General features: G+C 42.0%; 1 protein-coding gene across 2 annotated transcripts in view; it reads left to right on the forward strand.

Moving 5' to 3' along the window:
* The window catches only part of KIF19 (kinesin family member 19), a 275,355-nt gene that overhangs the window by 221,945 nt on the left and 33,151 nt on the right, over positions 1-20,259 (forward strand). For both annotated transcript variants that reach the window (XM_085617363.1, XM_085617364.1), the window contains exons 9-13: positions 1,451-1,573; positions 2,173-2,329; positions 7,359-7,533; positions 8,369-8,567; positions 9,218-9,488. In XM_085617363.1, the coding sequence (XP_085473489.1) occupies positions 1,451-1,573; positions 2,173-2,329; positions 7,359-7,533; positions 8,369-8,567; positions 9,218-9,488 (925 nt within the window). The remainder of the gene's footprint in view (positions 1-1,450; positions 1,574-2,172; positions 2,330-7,358; positions 7,534-8,368; positions 8,568-9,217; positions 9,489-20,259) is intronic.

The raw sequence follows: 20,259 nt of genomic DNA on the forward strand, positions 1-20,259 counted from the left end.
TTTCTCACAGTCATCCAGTGGATCCCCTTGATTGCTTGTGGGACTGGTTAAAATTTTGGAAGACCCAGGAGCAATTTGGCTGCCGCATTTTGCAGAGTCTGCAGTTTATTAAGGTATCGTTCTTGTAAATTCAAGTGCAAACCATTACAGTAATCAATTTTCGCAAACACCAGGATGTGATTACTGTTTTTTTGATGTTGGGTTGAATGAATGGAAAGATTTTCTTGATTATCCTCAGGGTATTGAAGGAGGAAGAGATTAGGGAATTCATTTGTTTGCTAAAATTCACCTTGTTTTTGATTATTACACTGAGTTACAGGTTCAAATTTCAGCTACGTAGACTCAGCCTTTTACCTTTCAAAGGGGCATATCAACAAGGGCTTTATCTCTGCTTTTTTGGCTTTAAAAGCCAAAAAAGCAGAGATAAAACTAGCACCCTATCAACAACAGGGTGCTAACATGCAAATTGGCATGTTAGCACCCTTTTACTCTACGCTTCCCCTTGCATCTCTAATGAGATGCAAAGGAGGCATTCCAGAGTAAAATAATAGGAGAAATGTCGCTAAGCGACATTTCTCCTATTATCAAGAATATCGCTAACCGTGTTAGAGACAAAAAAAGCAGCGCTAACCTCGGTTAACGCTGATTTTTTACGTCTGGTATTTTTCTGACTTAGCCATGATATCCTATGGAAGGAGGATATCATGGCTAAGTTTGTCTGTCCCTATCAACAATCTAACGTGAGATTATCGCTGGGTTTCCAGCGATAATCTCACGTTAGCCACTTAGCGTGAGGATTTTTATCGCTATTGAGATAAGCGTTGCTAATAGCACGCTATCTCAGCGATAAAAATCCACGCTAGCAGGCGATAATTATCCTAGCGCTAAGTGCGCTTAGCGATAATTATCGCCGGTTGTTGTTGATATGCCCCTAGGTTTCATCAAATGGGAACCACTGAATTGGGAATTGCAACACCTTTTACGCATCAACCATCCCAGCTTTATGTCAGTAATATCATTATTGCTTATCATAGCAAAATGTATATCATCTATGCTAAGCAGGGGGTAAAAGCACTGCTTTTGTATAATAAAGGTAGGAAATGTAATATGCCTGTGCACATTCTACCAAGAAGACCTGACAAACTGGTCCTTCTAAATATACACCATGAACAGCAGCTCATTCCAAAGAAGCACTGCTTTTGCGTTTTTTAAGTGCAGTCATGTTCTGAGCAGTGACCATCCATTTTTTGTTCAAGATGACATCCACCATTGCGGCTGTGCTTGTTTTTCATGGAAGGTTTTGGAGTGGCTGGTTTGTTGGGTTGAACCTAGCAGTGCTCAGCTAATTACATGGTGGTCCCTGGGAAGTGATTCCTTTTGTGGGGACTTTTTTCATGTGGGTGTGCCTTTCAGGAACTGAAGGTTTGAGCTTCACTCTCTTCCATTCCAGGATTCTCTCGGGGGTAACAGTCGGACGGTTATGATTGCTCATATTAGCCCAGCTAGCAGCGCCTTTGAGGAGTCTCGCAACACACTCAGCTATGCAGATCGTGCCAAAAATATTAAAACCCGGGTAAGAGAAGACACTCTGCATATCACACTTTCCCATATCTGCAATCCATACTGCATCAGTATCTGGGCTTCATAATTTGCCTAGCATGGGCTCTTACTTTATCCTATGTGTGTCTACTCTTGCTCAGTTTTCCTCTCTCCAGTTCTCTCACTCGCTGGCTTTTTTTTTTGTCATTCCTTTTTTCAGAATTTTTTTTGTCACTTCCTCTCTCCCAGAAATCTTCAGTTCCATTCTACTATCCCATTTCAGCCATTTTCAGTGCCCTTCCTTCATGTAATATATTTGTTTACATTTCTCTGTCTTTTATGTTCTCTTTGGTTGCTGTTTCTCTTTTTACCCTCATCTCTCCCCTAATTATCCATTTTCTTCCACTCTATTTTTTTCCCTCTCCTGCTCTCTCAATATTCTTCTATCTTTTTGTGTTCTGTCTTCATCCCTCTTTTCACGCCTCTCCAAGTCTGAGTTTCACTTCTTGTTCTACGTTTATCACCATCTTTCCTTTTCTCTCCTCTCGTTTTTTATCTCACCACCTATTAAACCTGGAGAGGTTCACGTTCCCCTATTACCCTCTTTTGATCTTTCCTTCTTACTTTTGGCAGGTGAAGCGGAATCTGATGAACGTGTCATACCACATTGCACAATACACAAACATCATCTCAGACCTGCGCAGCGAGATACAGCGGCTGAAGCGAAAGATTGACGAGCAAAGTCTGAAGCAGATCAAGAATGGGAAGAATGACATACGCAACATTCAAGGTGAGAAGAAGCTTAACATGTCTCTTCACAGATAACACCAGATCCTTTGTCCCACCTCGGAAAAGGAGCAAGACTTTCCATTAGGCCCAGATACTTACTTCTGATTCTCATTTGGAAACTCTTCTTCCCTTGTGTGCATGGTCCTTCACTCCTAGAACACATTTTTACACTATTTTGTTGCATTATGTTATGTAGGTGTATCATGGGATACTTAATTACGTCCCCTCTGCTTATGTGAGAATTTAAAAATTGCAATAAACTGTTGTGAATCTACAAGTACAGGTTAATATCAACTTTCACTGATTTACAGTGAGAGTCACAGATGTTCGATGAAGGAAAAGTCAAAAACCCTCTGATAGAGGTTCTGATTGATGGTGCTCCTTCTAAAAAAGGGCATTATTGTAATTTAAAATCAGTAATCTATTGCAAATATGTCAGTACAGAATGTAAAATGGAAGTGTAACTTTCAAGTGTGAGTTCTATCGAACTATTTAATCATCCATCATTGGTTTGCCCGATGCTCTTCTGGCACTTCCATTGCAGCACAGTACAAGGACCACCTTCTGGATGACCTCCAGCAGATAGTTAATGGTGGCCTTGCATCCATATTGATCCCCCCAGTCTACCCTGTGACATTTGGTACGGTGAGCATATTTGGACGTTTCTGCCAGCTCTAACACTATCTAATGGTTCCAATCCTTCTTATTTTTGTCTGAACACAAAAGTCAGCTCATTCCTTTATGCTCCGGTGAACATTTTCTGCTCAGTTCCCCCTAAGAGTGTCCCTTCTCTTACTTAATGCCGATTGGGGCAACATCATTGTTCTCTTTAATCAAATGTTTTTTAGAAGATTGCAATTCATAAATAGTATTCAAATTTATATGGTCACCTACAATATTGTTCAATCTGATGTACAAGCTCATAGAAGGGAGTTTGAACAAAATATAGTTCTTAACATACCAAGAGGCAGAAATATCGGAATTTTAATATCGTGAAACACATGTATCATTGACAAGCACATTATTTTTTGAGATAAGTATTATAGTTGTAAATAATATTGATGTTTTTTTTATCAGTTTAAAAAGATTGTTCTTTTATTATTGTGATGTGTATTAGTTGATATATTTGTATTATTTAACCCCTTCGACGCTTATGACGGAACGGTTCCGTCATGCACGTCGGTTGGGCTGTGCTTATGACGGAACCGTTCCGTCATGGCCCCGCCCGCGCTCAGAACCTTCAGCACTGCGCGGAAATCCGCGCAGCGCTGAAGGGGTTAAATACTAAAATATACAATGTAATTTTAAGCGATGTAAACATTTTGTTTTACATTTATAGTGTTGTAGTGGATTGTTGGGTTTGTAGGGGAATAGATTGGGAAGTTAATTAGGTAATACATAATTAAAAAGTAATAATTAATAAAATGTATTTAATTATATGAATGATATTTATGATGTAATTTTTGTAATACCAATCTATTTCATTATATGGTATTTGCTGGCTGCTAGGTTTGTAGGGGTATAGAGTGGGAATTTCATGAAGTAATTATTAGTTATTGATTGTTAATTATTTAATTGATTTTTAATTATGTAAAATATGTAATAATTATTTTTTTAAATTATATTTTTGTTGCCGGATGCTAGGTTTGTAGGACTATGGGGTGGGAATTTACTTAAGTAATATTTAATTAACTATTCATTATTAATTGCTAATTGATTATTTAATTATTTTAAACATGTAAGTTATGGTATAATTATATTTTGGGTGCGGGCTGCCTGGTTTGCAGGGCTACATGGTGAGATGGTAGTAAATTAATATTTGAATAACAATGATTTATTATTTGATCGTTTTTTATTGACTAGTAAATTGATTATTTTGCTTTCGTTTTTAAATACATGTATATATATATATTTTATGTTCATATTTTTTTATTAAGAGTTTAACATGCTTTCTCCATTCATGGGGTTATTCATACATGTAATGTGTTTGAAGCCAAGTATTTTCACTACTCTTAATTAGACTGCAGTAAGAATAGTAAAATTAACCTTTTTGCAGTTCAACACTTTCCTTACTGTTGCGCTGTTTGGAGTGGGAATAGTACATTTTACCCCTCCAAAGTCGAACACTTTTCCTACTGTTGTGCTGACTAGAGTGGAAATAGTAAATTGTACCCCTCCAAAGGTCAACACTTTCCCTACTGTTGCACTTTTTGGAGTGCTAATAGTCAGTTTTACCCTTCTGCAATAGAATGTTTTCCCTACTTTTGCCCTGTTTGCAGTGAAACTGGTGCATTCAATCCTCCAAAATCCATCACTTTCCCTACTATTGCACAGACTGGAGTGGGAAGAGTAAATTTCACTGCTCCAAAGTCCAATGTGTTCCCTACTATTGCACAGATTGGCGAGGGAGGGAATAGTACCTTTTACCCCTCTGAAGTACAGGGGCACTGTTTGGAGTGGGAACAGTAAATGTAACCCCTCCAAAGTCCAACACTTTCTCTACTATTGTGTAAACTGGAGTGGGAATAGTAAATTTCCCTCTCTCCAAAGTCCAACACTTTCCCTACTGTTGCTTAGTGGAGTGGGAATAGTAAATTTCAGTCCTTCGAAGTGAGGTTAGATTTACCAAATGTGTTTTGGAGATTTTTCATTTTTTAATATTTTATATATAGTTTACATTTTCTTTTTTTATTCAATTGTTTTTATATGTTTTATGGTTTTATTGTGTATTTTTGTTATATATAGATATATAACAAAGGTTACATGGAGATTATAGATGGGTTCAGATTTTACACACACAAACCTATAGTGATCTCAATTAACTATAACTCGTGCCCCCGCCATCCACTGTTTTCTCATCAATAATTTCTCTGCAAATGTTGCAGTGAAATTATCAATGCTTTTAAAGGCTGGTAAAAGGCTTTTGTCGTTTTACAGCTCGGCATGGATGGCATTAGGTAATCCTATGCTTAAAGACTTTGCGGTAAATGTGGCAAAAGACTTTGTCCCTTTCTAGCTCGGTGTGGATGGCACTATGCTAATCTATGCTTAAAAACCGTGCTAGAAAAACATATGAAGTGAGCAGATTTAGAGTGTCACTGGTGTTGTGGGATGCTCTATATAGGAGACGCTCTCCACCTAAACTTGGGAACTACCAAGAGTTCTCTGCTTCTTTTTTTGCATAATTTATGTAGCACGCTAAGCCTGAAAGTGTATTGTTTTGATTCATATAAAAAACTTATTATAAGCTAAAATAAATATATTAATTATGTTACACTATAAATATATCTAATTACAACAATACCAACATATATATGTGTTTTTATTTTTATATAAGTATATATTTATATATAGCATTAAATATTAGTGTATTATTTAATTTACTTTTTTTAATTGATAAATTAAAATATTTTCCTTTTACTACTTTAAACTCTATTTATATTTAGAAAATCGACATTTGTGACTGTTTTTGGACAACATTTAGCATCAAAGATATTTTTCAGATATTTTTGTACTTACTATTATAACTAAAGGGGCACCAGATTGTGGTAAGCAGTATTTTTGGCACGATATTTTTGTCAACGATATTGTTTACCACAATATTGTGTCAGTGATCCCACAGAAGTCTACAGTGCATTCACCGCTAATTGTTTCAGCCTAAATGTACTAAAATAGAAGTGATGGCAAATACAACATGTATTATTTACACTGCTTTGAAAACAACAGAATTGCTTTATGAGTTCTATATCAAACACAAAGCATTAGAATAACACAAGTTAGCCTTGTTACAAGTTCAGATAGTAAATCAAATGATTCTAGGGAAAGTCCCTCTTTGAAAAACCTTTAACTTTTCTGATACTTATTGCCATCTTAGTTACAACAGTAACCTAACATTCATTTTCCAGTCTGTTTAAAAAAAAAAATAGCTCCACAGTTGTCATCTGGACCCTGCATTGTAGAGACTGTTTCATTTTTGTACACTCTACTGTAAGTCTATTAGTCACTAACTTAATGGTGGGAGTCTTTCAAAGTCTTGGTCAGTGATCTTGCTGAATCCAAGGCAGAGGCCTGGTTTGTCTACCCATGAACTTAGAACATAAGATAAGGCATTCATAATTTATCTTGTTGTCTCAACCAGCGTAGCAGCAAAGATGACATTTATTCACATATCAAACATCTGCAAAGTGACCCACTGTTCATTAATTTGTATCCCGTAAATATGCTTTATTTGAAAAAGGTTGACCCACTCCCACCAAATCATATATATTGTTGTTTCATGAGAAGGGTGAACAAGCTGCCCACGGCACACTATAAAAGGATTGTGCAATGCTCAACAAATACCCGATTCTGCAATCTGTCTAAACCATGAGTCCTCTCGTCTCCTTTGCCACAGGGCTGGGCATGTCTGTGTCAAATATTTGATCCATATTTCTTGACACCACATGCCATAGGTTTAGTGGATTCAAATAAACACTTTCTCAAAAAACAATGTAAATACGTCCATGATTACAGTTCCCAAATTTGTGCTGCGCCACTTCCTGTCTTTCATGTCAATACCGCTCTTATTTGTCAATAGTGAGAATAAACAGTTGGTATCCCACCTGCAGGGAAGAAACAGTTTTTCCTGCATGCACTCAGCTTGCTATTGCATATTTTAACTTATTTTGCCCGTCTAACTACAGAAAACCATTGACAGGTTTATTTCACATAGACTTTGCTTCAAGTGCCTACCGGTATGACACAATTATTAAAAATAGATATAGTTATTTTTTTGTTGTTTTCAAAGGGCTTCCTACAGAAAATATCTTTCATCTGCATACTTTGGCGACACAGCTTTGCAAGGGCACAGAATATCTTTTATTGTAATATTCCAGAATTTATTGAAAAAAGAAAAGTGAGTTGCAACAAAGTAGGGCCAAAGTGCACACTATTAAATTAAAGTTTCTTTGAAAGTATTTCTGTTCATTTCATCCTGTGCCCTTAGCGGTGTATATTGAAATGCATTGGCATTGTTTCTTTGTTGGTTTCAGCTGAAGTTCAGCTCCATCACTCTCCGTATGAGCGACAAGAGATAGACCAGCTGCGGGAGCAGCTGATCGGGGCATTTCGGGAGCAGATGGAGATTCGACGGAGCATGATGGAGCTCGAGAACAATCACATGGAGATACAGATGGACATCTCCCGACACCTGCTCATCATCGCTGAGTAGGTATTCGGGCAGTGGGCAAGCATATGGGCGTGTCAAATGATCTGACAGCTAGTAAAAGATGAAGGTGAGAGACTCAGAAGTCAGACCTTGGAGAAGGCAAACAAAAGTCTGAGGGTTGGATTTAGACCTGAGAATTTTCAACTCCAGGAACAGAAGAGAACAACCAAAGACAGCTACTCCCATGAATCACTGTTGACTGTGAGAGCTCATCTAAGATGTTGGAATATAACAAGAGCTATAAATAATGTGAATTCCCTATAGACAAGGAACAGCAAATTGTAAGACTAGATGCCAAGAATTGAAGGAGTGTCCACTTATTTTGAATACCTCTAGTAATACTCATGCTAGGGCTGAACCCAGTAGTTCACGCGCATTAAAATATGACAGCAAATCTTAGGACTTTGGGTCCCAGACTCTTAGAATATTAATCAGGAATGTTTGGCACAAGGATCCTGAGATTTGGTTGCCTTCAGAGTTCTAAACTCTGAATGCATTCTCACATATGGCGATTGGGCTGTAAATCCTATGACCTGTAGCCAGGACCTAAGAGGTCCATGGCATGGTGGCAAGACAAAAATGAATGGCAGCAGGGTTCCAGCTACAGCGATACAGCAGTAAACCCCAAGACCCAGGGGCCAAACACGTAGAGTTCATGTGCATGGACCTGTCTGCTAAAGATTAAGCAGGTGACCTGTTACGCAGATGTGTCGCACACTAGTTCTATTGTTTGAGATAAGCACATTCTCATGCACCTTTGCTAGTGGAGTATGTTAAACATCTATTTTGTTGGCAACATTTTTAATCCTTTTATTCCAATCCTTGGTAACTTAGTTGGGAGCAGGAGAAAACGCGCCGTGCCCGTAAGTGGAGGGAGGAGATGAGAAAGGAAACATATGGCAAGGATGACAGCGAAAAAGATTCAGATACTGGAGATGATCAATCGGACATCATGGAGCCCCAGGAGGTTACTGTAGCGAGGGAGAACATTACCGTCCTTGTGGGGGAGCAGAAGAAGCTCAGAAAGCGGAAAGTAAGTAACTAAGTCTGAGCGGACCATGGTTAAAAATGGTAAACCAGAGGTTAATTAATACGATTAGGCTGTTTTCTGCACTGCTGAAGAATGCATTTCTGAAACTGTTCAGTATGAAACTCTGACTAGGTGGTGATAGAAGTGTTGTTCAGTATTCATCAATGGAGTCACAAGCTTTATTTCTTATTTCATTGGTTTAACTGGGCAGTTCTTTATCACATAGTGTTGCTTGACTCTTTCTAATGCATGCACCATGCAAAGTCAGGTAAAATATGTGCCAAATATTTGTTCTGAAGGATAGAAATATCTAGCATTTTTGCGGTTTCCCATCCTGGTTGGAAAAAACGTTTTTTATAAATTGAAATATTATTGCTACAAGATTGAAACAAATCTTAATGATGATGGGAAATGTTCAAATTAGTTTTGAATAAGGATGAAAAGAAACAAAGAAATATATAGATAATGGTATAATGATGGATAAAATGGTTAGAAATCTTGGACAAGTCCAATGTTACAAACCACTGATGTGAGATTTAATTTTGGTGGGTTAGTACTAACTACCTTTTTAACTCTTTCCAGCATTTTGTAACACAATTCCTGTATTATGTTTCTAACCCTTTCCTGACTGGTGCTTGCTGCTCTTTCCCCAGCTGGAAATGGAGAAGAGGTTCAAGGAGATTCGGTACCAGGCTCGGCGGCTGGAGGAGGTCCTCCCACGCCGAATCAGCTCGGAGGAGCAGCGAGAGGTACTAAGCCTACTCTGCAAGGTACATGAACTAGAGATAGAGAACACAGAGATGCAGTCCAACGCCCTGCTCAAAGACAACATGATCCGTCAGAAGAACTATGTAGTGCAGCGGTTTGAACAGCACCGGGCCTTGTGCGACGAGATTATCCAACAGCAGCGGCAGATCATCGGTGGTAAGGCCTGCTGTGGGAATATATTGAAGCAGATAAAGCATGACTTGACAAGCACTCACAATGTTCCAGAAACTCTGAATTCAGTAGACTTCACCACACACTCCAAATTTTGAGTAATTTCTTGAGTAACTTGTTTCTGCTGTCAGCATGTATCAGTCTAAATGCAATTACTTATTAAGAGACCACTCCTGCTAAAAAAAACTGATGTACCTCTGACCACGCTTCTGATCTCCATTATTTTCCACCAGTTCCACCTTTGGTGAGAATAATTATTGGTATCAATAATGGCAATGCAGAAAGTGGACATCACCTAGAAGCTTTACACTCTGACCACCAAACAGCCGTAAAATGTCTATACATTTTGGGGTAGTCCTGCACCATTAACATAGGAACATCACCAGAGACATTTTATTATGGGTTACTCAAGCAAATATTATCTTGAGAGCATAAGGATGACACTCCCTTTACCTTGCAGTTAATACTTAGGAAAAATAGAGAAGCATACAGAATTAGCCTTTGTTTGTTTTATATGTGAATCATTGACTTTTCCATTTCTACATTGAGTGTGATGTACTATGTTCTGCAAGTTATTGATGCCACAGCCTCTTGGCTACCAGTTACTATGGGTATTTTTCAGGCTGTTTGCAGTAATAATGAACTTCCACTAGGGGACACCAAAATACTGCTGCCATACCTCACCTTAAATAGTGTTTATCCTGGTTGTTGCTGCTAATGATCAAAACAAAGCAGCAGAACAATGTAGTTGGAAGCAGCCGACTGTACCATATTCCTAAATATAGTTTTTAAAAAAAAACCATTTTCACTGTTACATACAGCTGTAAGCAATAATCCAACAGCAGCCATATATCAGTGTTCAATTGCCTTAAAGTCCAATAACCCATGCCAAATCAGAGCCGCACCTCTCCCCCAATCGTGTTCTATGCATTCTACATCCATTTCCAGTAACCGTGGATATGCCAGAGAACTCTTTGATCTTCTATTGTCCCCGACTGTCCCCCCTCCTCATCACGGCTGCCCTTCCGGGGCCGTGGCCCCCTGCTCAGTATCAGTGCGTTGCGTGCCACCGGGCGTGCCCTGTGTTTGTGACTCTGTGCTTCTGTTATTCCGTTGCCCGGTCTCTGTATGCCCAGGCCTCGAGATCCTCTAGTAGTTTTTTGTCCACGCCTACTTCTTCTCAAATGTACCTCTTCTGCTAGCGTCCATTCTACTGTGTCCCTTTACCACAATGTGACAGAGAGAGTTCTGTCGCCCAACCATCCCATAGCTACACATCTTTTAGCAAGTACTAATGCGAGTTGTAAAAACTTCCACTGCGTTTTCTTTCTCCGGGGTTGCTTTATTATACTCAGCAGGCACTGCTCTGGGCCATCCTTCAGAGCTGTGCCCATCACCGTGCTTAATGTTATCATTGTCGCCATTCAGAAAGCTCACAGTCTGGGACACAGCCAAGCCAAGTGCAAGGAGATTCCATCCAGCCCACACCTTGTGGAAGCTGCAGTTCTGTCCCTCTACATTCTGGTTAGTTTAATGAGTTTGGTAAACATAATAAAAATGTGTCACCTTGAATCTGCCATTACACGAGACAGTTTTAACCAGTGCACATGTCGTCTGCCACTCTTTGTCTGTCACAGGGTCCCCCAACTCACCCATCCAGGCCTGTCAGGCCTTGGAGATAATCCCTGCTCTATCCTTCTTAAGTGCTTTGTAAAACAGAGAGACTAAGTGGGGGCCGAGGCCTGCAGCCAGCACCACCTGCAATGTCTCCATCTGTCACTGCATCTCCAGGAATCCTGTCCAAATCTCCTGTGTCGTTCTTGCAAGTTTAGCATAGTGCAAAACCTGACTGCTCCCCATAGAGAACGCCTCACAGGCATCTGAAAAAGTAAGCAATCGCTCTTCATAATGTATGTCCCCCACTGTTTCACAGCCTCCCGCTCTCAAATGCACAATTGACATGTCCACCCGGATAATCTGAATGGCAGCCACGTCCCGTGCAAGCGTGTGCAGCGGGTTCTGGATTATTTAGAGGCATCAGGATAGGAAGACCATTTTCACCACTGCTATCCATCCCCCTACTGAGAGCAGCTGCATTTTCCAAATCCGGGTAGACCGTGTCATGCCTCCTAGCATCCTCTTAATAACGGCGTTGTCCCTCCAAGGTGTGTGCCACCATAATTCCCTGTACTTAAAAGTATCTGTCTCCCGCTGCAATACTAGCCCACGCTGTTCACCCCCAAGGGTGGCAGGCAGTGCCCGCAGCGGGCACAACAACGACCTATGCCTGTTGCTCTAGAGATCAGCTGCGGCACTGAAGTTGTTCAGCTGAAACAGCAAGTGTGGTACAGCCTCCTCAGATAGTAAAGGACATCTTCTGAATATAGAGATATCAGGTGTACCGAATCCCTGATTGCGATGCCAAAATCTCTCAGGTACCTCCTACGTTTTATAGCCAACAGCTCAAGCGCAAGGGTGAATAACAATGGGGATAGAGGGCATCCCTGGTGTGTACTGCGTTCCATCACCCAGTCCCTGGAAACCACTCTGCCAACTCTTGACTCTGGCACCAAGTGTGCTATACAGGAGCTGCACTCAGCCACAGACATTTGGTACAAAACCCATCTGTTGCAAAACCTGCATCAGGTACATCTTGTCCAGCAATTCAAACGTAATGCCTATCCATGCCAGCACAAGGTCCTCCCAGCTATGGTCTACTGAATGCAGAGCATGTGTAAGCCTTCTCAGATTCATAGTGGTGCTACGACCAGGTATAAAGGCACGTTGGTTGTAATGAATCAGGGTTCTTACCACTCCACGCAGCATTTCAACCTGGATCTTACACAGCACCTTTGTATCTACATTAAGCAAAGTATTGGGTCTGTTTAAGGAAGGGTCCACTACATCACTCCCCGGTTTGGGCACCATGTCAATCACTCCTTCCAGCAAGGTAGGGCGTAGCGTTCCTCGCCCTTTAGCTTACCTGTACATCTCAAGCAGTGGCTCTGCCAGTTGTGCTGCGAAGGCCTGATGATCAAACTCGACGGGAAAGCCATCGCTCCCTGGCGTCTTGCCTCTAGTCATCTTCCCCAGCGCCTCTTTTAGCTCCTCAGGTGAAATCTCTGTCCCAAGCTCTCCCCAGAGTGCCAGCAAGACCAAAGGGAGCTCCACCTCTGCCAGATATGCGGTTATGTAATCTCAGTCAGCCGGTTGACTCTCGTCATACAACCCCATCAGGTGGTCTCTAAGTGTAGTGTTAATAGCCACTTGAGATGTCACAGTAGTCCCGTCCATTCAACTCAGTGCCATGATAGGGGGCATGTCCATTTCCAATTTCAGTAGCCAAGCTAGGAGCTTGCTGGGCTTCTTGCCTTCCCGGTGCAGCCTCTGTCTGTACTCCCTGTGTGTGAACCTGTCTAGGCATTCCCACGTGTCCCCAAACTGCTGACTGAGGGTCACCAGCTCCATCCACTCCTCTCGAGCATCATCCTCCTGCCTCTGTGCTTATGTTATTCTACCTTCCAACACTCCCAACTACCCCTGCAGCTACCTCCGGAGGCCACACATTTTGCTCATACATAGCCCCCTCATGACAGCTTTCAGCTCTTCCCACTGTACTAATAATCCCAATTATCTTTCATGTGGGTGCTCAGTGCTTAACCCAGCAATGCCCTACATGCAGTGTCAAGAAGGGTGTCAGGTGGCACTCTACAGTCAGGGAGCCTATAGTGTGAACTGGACATACATAGGTCAAGCCGAAGAGGGGAATGGTCTTTGAAATATCTCCCCAGATATGTGGCTGTCTGTACCCCAGTGTTCATTGATGCTGTTCCCAGAACACGATCCAGTCTGCTATATGTGCCGTCTGTAGGAGAGTAGCAGGAGTATTCCTTTTTGGCTGGGTACATTGCTCTCCAAATAACCCCCTTGGCTGCTGGGTATGAGTGATCCATTCCTCCAGAAAGCGTTCAGCTAAATCACCCTCTGCTCTCTCCAGGAAGCCCAACAGGTGCAAATTGTTCCTGTGCGACCAACCCTCAGCATCTTTGGCTCTACTTTCCAGTGTCTTGATGGCTGCTGTTAGGTGGGTCACTTGATCATTGAGCATCGTCACTTCTTGACCCAGGCCAGTGAGGGTGCGTTTCACATTTGTTACCCTGTCTACAACTTTACGCAAGTCTGTGCACAAGAGGCCAACCTCTATAGTAACTGCATTCATCTTCCCCTTAGCACAGTGCATGAGCCATGGATGGCCTCAACAAAGGCTGCCTTGGACGGGTCCTCATCCTGCTCAATCTGCCGAGGCCCTGTCTGTTTTGTACTCCTAGTGGTGGAGCCCTGTGGCTTTGCATACTGCATAATGGTGTTACTCTGCTGGCTTTGCCCATGCTGTGCCAGGTCCCCCACCCAATGGGGTCCCACAGATTATGCGCCAAAGGCTGTGGAATGGAGGGAGAGGTGCCCCATGGCCAACCGCTGTCCGTATATCGCAGTCCTCACAGCTATGCTAGCCACAGACCCTGAAGAGACATTCCCTGCAGGGCAGCTCTCCCTCCAAGGTGCTCCCTCAGCAAACTCTCGCAGCAAGATGAACTGTGCCTCCGTTGATGGCAGGCGGCCACTCACCTGTGACTCCTAACACCGGTGACTCTGACCCCTCTGTCCAGGATCAGGGACAGGTATGTCCTCCGTCGCTCTCCACTCCAATGCCGATCAGCAGGTCGTGAAGTCTGATCAGCTGTGACCGGCTCCCCTCTCTTTTATAGTTTCACTGCCAATGTATTTGGGCCTGGCTGAACCTTCAGCAGGCCATCTGCTCTCGTCCTGGGCCCCTGGTCAATGCACTGTGACCAATCTATGTGTTAGAAAGGGAGGAGGGTCCGCTTGCCACCAGACAAGCAGCTCTCCTTAAATCGCGGGCCGCGTGTCCCCCAGCCAAAGCTGGCCCTCAGGAGCCCTGTTCCGGATGGCGAACCATCTCTGCCTCGCTCTCCTGACCGCTCCCTCCTCGTGGTCACAGGATGCAGGATGGCCCCGCTGCCAGCAGGTCCTGCGTCACCTCTGTTGCCCAGCACTCAGGGCCGGCTCTAGGGCAGTGCGACCGGTGCCACCGCACCGGGTGCTGACTCTTCGAGTGGGCGCCTGTTTGGAAGAATTTTATGGTGTTAAAAGCACCTGCTGCTGCATTGCTGGCCTCCGCAATTTTCATGCAAAAATAAACATGTCAAGATAACACAGTGATTAATTATCTCCCTGGAAATAGAAGGAGTTTTGTCTAGTGGAAGTCTTAACTCATTTTATGTTTAGCACATAGTGTTAAGATGTCTGCTGCAAAGAACCATGCACATCACAAAGTGCATATATTTTAAATAGGTTAGTGCTTTTGTCAGAGAGATCCTTTTGTTACTACTAAAATCCTAACATGGAACAGTGAGCTAATAACTGTCATCAAAGAGCTGCATGCAAACTGCAAGGTATAGATTAGAGAATTATGATTTTTTTCCTCGGTCTTTCATTATTATAATGTTTTAAAAAGGGTTCATTTTGTTTAAAAACAAAACGTATTATTGAATGTAACCCCCAACCATGGGGTTATGTTTTAAATTCGGAGTCTGTGCTTTTCCATCCCAAGCACTCTTAAACTATACAGTCTACCAGTATGGATGACATGTGACTCACCTTGTTGTCTTCTGGTTTATGTAACATTTCCTATAACCTATTTTACACACATATGATTGATTGTCTGGTATAGGAAGCGCAGAGAGAGTGTTTATGGAGACTTGACGGGGCACTGTTAAAGGGTGGTAGTGAGGGAGTCTACGGGGGCGCCAAAAAACACTGTCGCACAGGGCGCCACCAGTGCTAAAGCCGGCCCTGCCAGCACCTGAGGCCCTTGTGCAGACTCCAGGCCCACCAAAGGTCCTTGACAAGCCTTGGCATCACAGAGCATTACCTGCCACCACTGCAAGGATGTTGCGTCATTCAACGGAGCTCCTATTAATCAGCTGGGGCACCGTACTGTAGACAACAAACAATCTGGCTCATACGGGCAGAATTAGGACAGATGTTTACTTGGGACAGTGGAGCAGGGGCTCAATGCATCTGATCGGCCATCTTGTCAGGTATATATTGGTACAGTAACAGAATTCAATAACTAGACTACCTTCTGTTATAAATATTGTGTCCTAAAAATGGGTCGCAATAGATTGTCCTTTTGGAGTTGATAATAGACTATATATTTATGTAAATTATATTTAGGACACAATGTTTATCTCAGGCACTATTTTATTATATGATATTCTGATGCAAGTAGGGCACGTACATAGCTTTGCCTCGTCTTGTGCCATAGCTTCTTCAGATCTCCAGTTCCCTCTCACAACTGACTGAGGAAAACTAGTCCATGTGTCCTAAATTCATAGTGATGGGTCATTAGGGATGACGACGCCTCTGGCTATTGTAATAGTATAATGGCTCAGCTAAATCTCTTCACTGTTTGAAACTCCATTTCCTTAAATCTCTCTCAGTATTGAACATCATCCTCTAAATTGTGATAAGACATGAAAAGGTACAGACTGTCATGCCTTTCTGCCTATAGTTCTGCTCTTAAGGCAGGTCAGGTTTGCTACTCTGCCAGATGAAAAATATAATGTGTTTATTATTTAAAAAAAGTTTCTTTCAATATTGTTCGTGTGCTGAAAGTTGTTATAGAGTTATTAGATCTGTGGAAATAACTCTTCAGTGATACACTGGACTATACGTCTTTCTCTTTGATATCCTGACTCTACGCTGCTGCTGGACCCTCTAAATCTCAATGGCCCTTCTGAGCTCTGTGATTTAATTTCATACATATCATCTATATCACATTTCGTTATATGCCTTCCATCCTAGGCAGTTTAATCGAAAATACACTTAACAGTATGTGGTGAAATGATTAGTTGTCATTTTTAGGTAACTCAGGGGCATATTATCAAGAAACGGCGTTAAAATTATCGCAGCTTTAGCGGCAGAAAACTGCCGCTAAAGCTGCGATAATGGGCTTGATAATATGCCCTTGAGAATTCCCATAGAAGCCCATGTTCTGGTGTCTACATGGGCTTCTATTGGAATTCTCTGCGGCATATTATCAAGCCCATTATCGCCGCTTTAGCTGCAGTTTTCTGCCGCTAAAGCGGCGATAATTTTAACGCGGTGCTTGATAATATGCCCCAAAGTCACCCAAAACCCTGCAACCCAAATTGTGACAGTTTTTAAATACCCCACTCAAACTTTGCAAATGTCATGGGGGCATATCAGCGACAACCGGCAATAATTATCGCTAATCGCACTTAGCGCTAGGATAATTATCGCCGGCTAGCGTGGATTTTTATCGCTGAGATAGCGTGCTATTAGCAACGCTTATCTCAAAAGAGATAAAAATCCTAGCGCTAACTGCCTAACGTGAGATTATCACTGGAAACCCAGCGATAATCTCAGGAAATGTGGCGTTTGCTTGTTGATATGGACTCACAAACTTAGCCATGATATCCACCCTCCATAGGATATCATGGCTAAGTCAGTCCTGAAGCAGACGTAAGGAAAGTAGCAATAACAGGGGTTATCGCTACTTTTCCTGCCGCTATGCTTCATAGCGTGGAGCTTGATGATAGGAGAAATGTCGCTTAGCGACATTTCTCCTGTCATGTTAGGTCAGGAACGCCCACTTTGCATCTCATTAGAGATGCAAAGCTGGGCGTTAAGATTTTGTGCGCTAATGCAAGGTTTCACGCGTTAGCGTGACCTTGCTAATTAGGTGATAAAATTATCGCCGCTTTTCGGCCGAAAACGGCCGCAAAAGCGGCGATGATTTTCTATCGCCTCGTTGCTGATATGCCCCATGGTGTACTTAAGTTACAATGTATTGATTCTTTAAGGGTGTGTAACCACTTTCTCAATTACTTTTCACATGTGGGACACAATAAATGCTTCGCTTGCAAGTAGTTCCATATAATATGTTCCAATTTAAACAGCTCAAAATTCTCCAAAACCGAACTCCACCACAAAACATATTTCTCCTTACCAAGATCAACATCTTAAGAGTGATAAGCCCGGACACACACACAGATTTCTTTTAGTAGCACAATTGTTTTCTTTGATTTTGTTACCCTCGATATCGACTTTGTAATCAATATTTTTTCTGTATTTAAATAGCTCCAAAGCCACTTCCCTAAAAGAATATCACTTACTACACATTGGAAACCTAGCTACACATGTCTTAATAAAGCACAAGATCACATGTGACACGAACAGCAACCACTCGCGTTCTGTTGGTTTACACTGTTCCAGTGTTTTCACAATAGAATTTTTATGTGAACGCAATCTCAGTTATGCGATGGATCGTAATGAGGTAATCGCGGGCTGTTTGTTAACAGGTGTACCATGAAATGCTGTAAATTGCAGAAGATTCAATCAGTGTAATTGAAATATTGCAAGGAGCTAGCTGCCTCCTAAATATTGATGATGCAACATTTTTATGAATCTTTGCAACAAGCCCCCTGGTGCTTTGCCAGATTGGCGCATCTGACACAATACATTCTTCTGGCCAGTTCATATTGCAGGTGCAGTGCAGAAATAGTGCTGTAATGCAACCTGAACAAAGGCACAATAATCCCCCTGCAGGACAACAGATCCATGACATTTATAATATAACTAAATTCTAGTGTATAGAACCTGTAATTGTTTTGCCAGCTCAGAACATTTCTTCCTTTCTATCGGCACCTCCTGCATCCTCATCATCACATTCCTAGCTCCATCTCTCCCATAATTAACCATGGTCTCACTACCAAATAGATTGACTTTTTTACCTTCAGGGATTTTGGCTTTCTGCAGCACATTATTCAAATTGATGTGGAGGAGGGGTTCAATCCATAATGGCAGGCAACCCATCAACCACAATCCCAGAATGAGGAGCCTGGAATCACTACATTGACCACAGCTCCCGCTCAGTCCCATCATGCCCCACATTCATTAGACACAGACAAGGTTTTAGGAGCAGAATCTTTTCCCTGAAATAATTTTTCTTACTGTGATGAAAAATATGATACACCTGCATCCTAAAGGGCAGGATTCTGATCTTGCAAATTCCTGAATGTTTTATCCAGTACAACTGAATTGATAGAAAGGGAAAATAGGCATTTTAGTTAAACCTAATGATGAGCTTGGAAATACATTTGAATTTAATTAAAGATGTCTCTAAGATGCTAGACAATAAATGCAGGATTCCCTCTGATAGATAAATAGTTGTTCCCCCTCTCTCCACCCAGTTATTTGAGGCTATGTAACTATAGAGAATGGAGGAGCCCTGTGGCGATGTCCACCACAACACCAGGCAACACCAGGCAAGATGGCGGGAAAAGGTTATCTGTCCCTAAAGTTGTTAAACTCTCATTCCATTATGATCTGATGCACCCTGTAGATGTTGGAATTAGTGATGTCCCTTTAAAGGAAGCTCACTGAGTTACGCAGAGAAGGGTTTGGTCACAGGTTTTTATTGAATATTGAGACTTGGGGAACTAGATCCTGAGTACCACCCACAACCAGGCCAGGAACACTGAGGAAAACCCAGGGACTTTGGAACTACCACTGGGCAGTGACCAATGTTCAAGTCTTCATATTGCACAGAAGAGGTTTAGCACAGAGTCCGAGACTCATTTGTGGGAACATTCTTTTTCATTTGTCTATGGACGAAGTCTTGACGCAAGGCTAGGCTAAAGTTGCTGTGACTATGTTTGTATCTATTATCTTGATCAAAACATACTACAGACATTCATCTGAGACTGCCAAATTACCAGACAGATATAGATTGGTTCACAACTATTATTGAATAGAAAAAGGAGTAATAGATACGTTTACGCTTTCGTAAGCAAGAAACATAAACCTGGCAAATACCAGTCTAAAGCTTCCCCTGCCTCTCCAAACAATGCTGAGCACGAAACTGATTTTAATTATGAACTGGTAAAGCAACAAAATCACCCAGTACAGGCAATAAACTCATCCAATTCGAAGGTCTCTTGGCTCTGGTCAGTAGAGAATCAGGGTTTCAAGTTAGAGAACTTCTACTACAAAAAACTTCATAGGACTTTCAGTTCCCTGCTCTGAGTTGGTAGGTGAAGAGGCTCATGACAGTCTAGTTTTGCAACTGGTTACACCTTAAGAGATGGTGTTAGGCTTCTACTCATAGTACTACCAGAATATCAAGTTTTTGACATCATCGTACAAAAATACTGACTGCAGAAAATCTACTTCCACTGTATCTTCAGGTTGAGTACGTGTAGGCAAGCAGGGCCAGCATTAGAGCAGTGCGACCGGTGCAGCCGCACTGGGCGCTGACCTGTGGAGTGGGAGCTGACCTCAAAAGGGGGGGGGGAGTATATTTAGCAATAACTTATGATTAGAGAGTTGAGGGGCACTTTTGCCTGGTGGTAGTGGGGGAATCCGAGGAGGCGGTCATGGGGTGTGAGGGTACCAGAAATGATTGTCGCACCAGGTGCCACCTGCGTTAGCCCTGTAGGCAAAGATAGATTTCCCATTCTTAACTCCACCCACCTCTACCTATCTTGAAAATGTATATGTCATTAGAATACTTGAATCTTCAAGATTTGTACAAGTGGAGTTATAAACAGTAAATATATTCTTATGATGGTTAGGGGTAGTCAATATTCTGGAGTTGATATTTTTATAGATCATTAGTTGTGACCTTGGTATTCGGACACACGACCCC

The sequence above is a fragment of the Triturus cristatus genome, chromosome 7 (genome assembly GCF_964204655.1).
Source record: "Triturus cristatus chromosome 7, aTriCri1.1, whole genome shotgun sequence".
In the NCBI taxonomy this organism is placed as follows: Eukaryota; Metazoa; Chordata; class Amphibia; order Caudata; family Salamandridae; genus Triturus; species Triturus cristatus.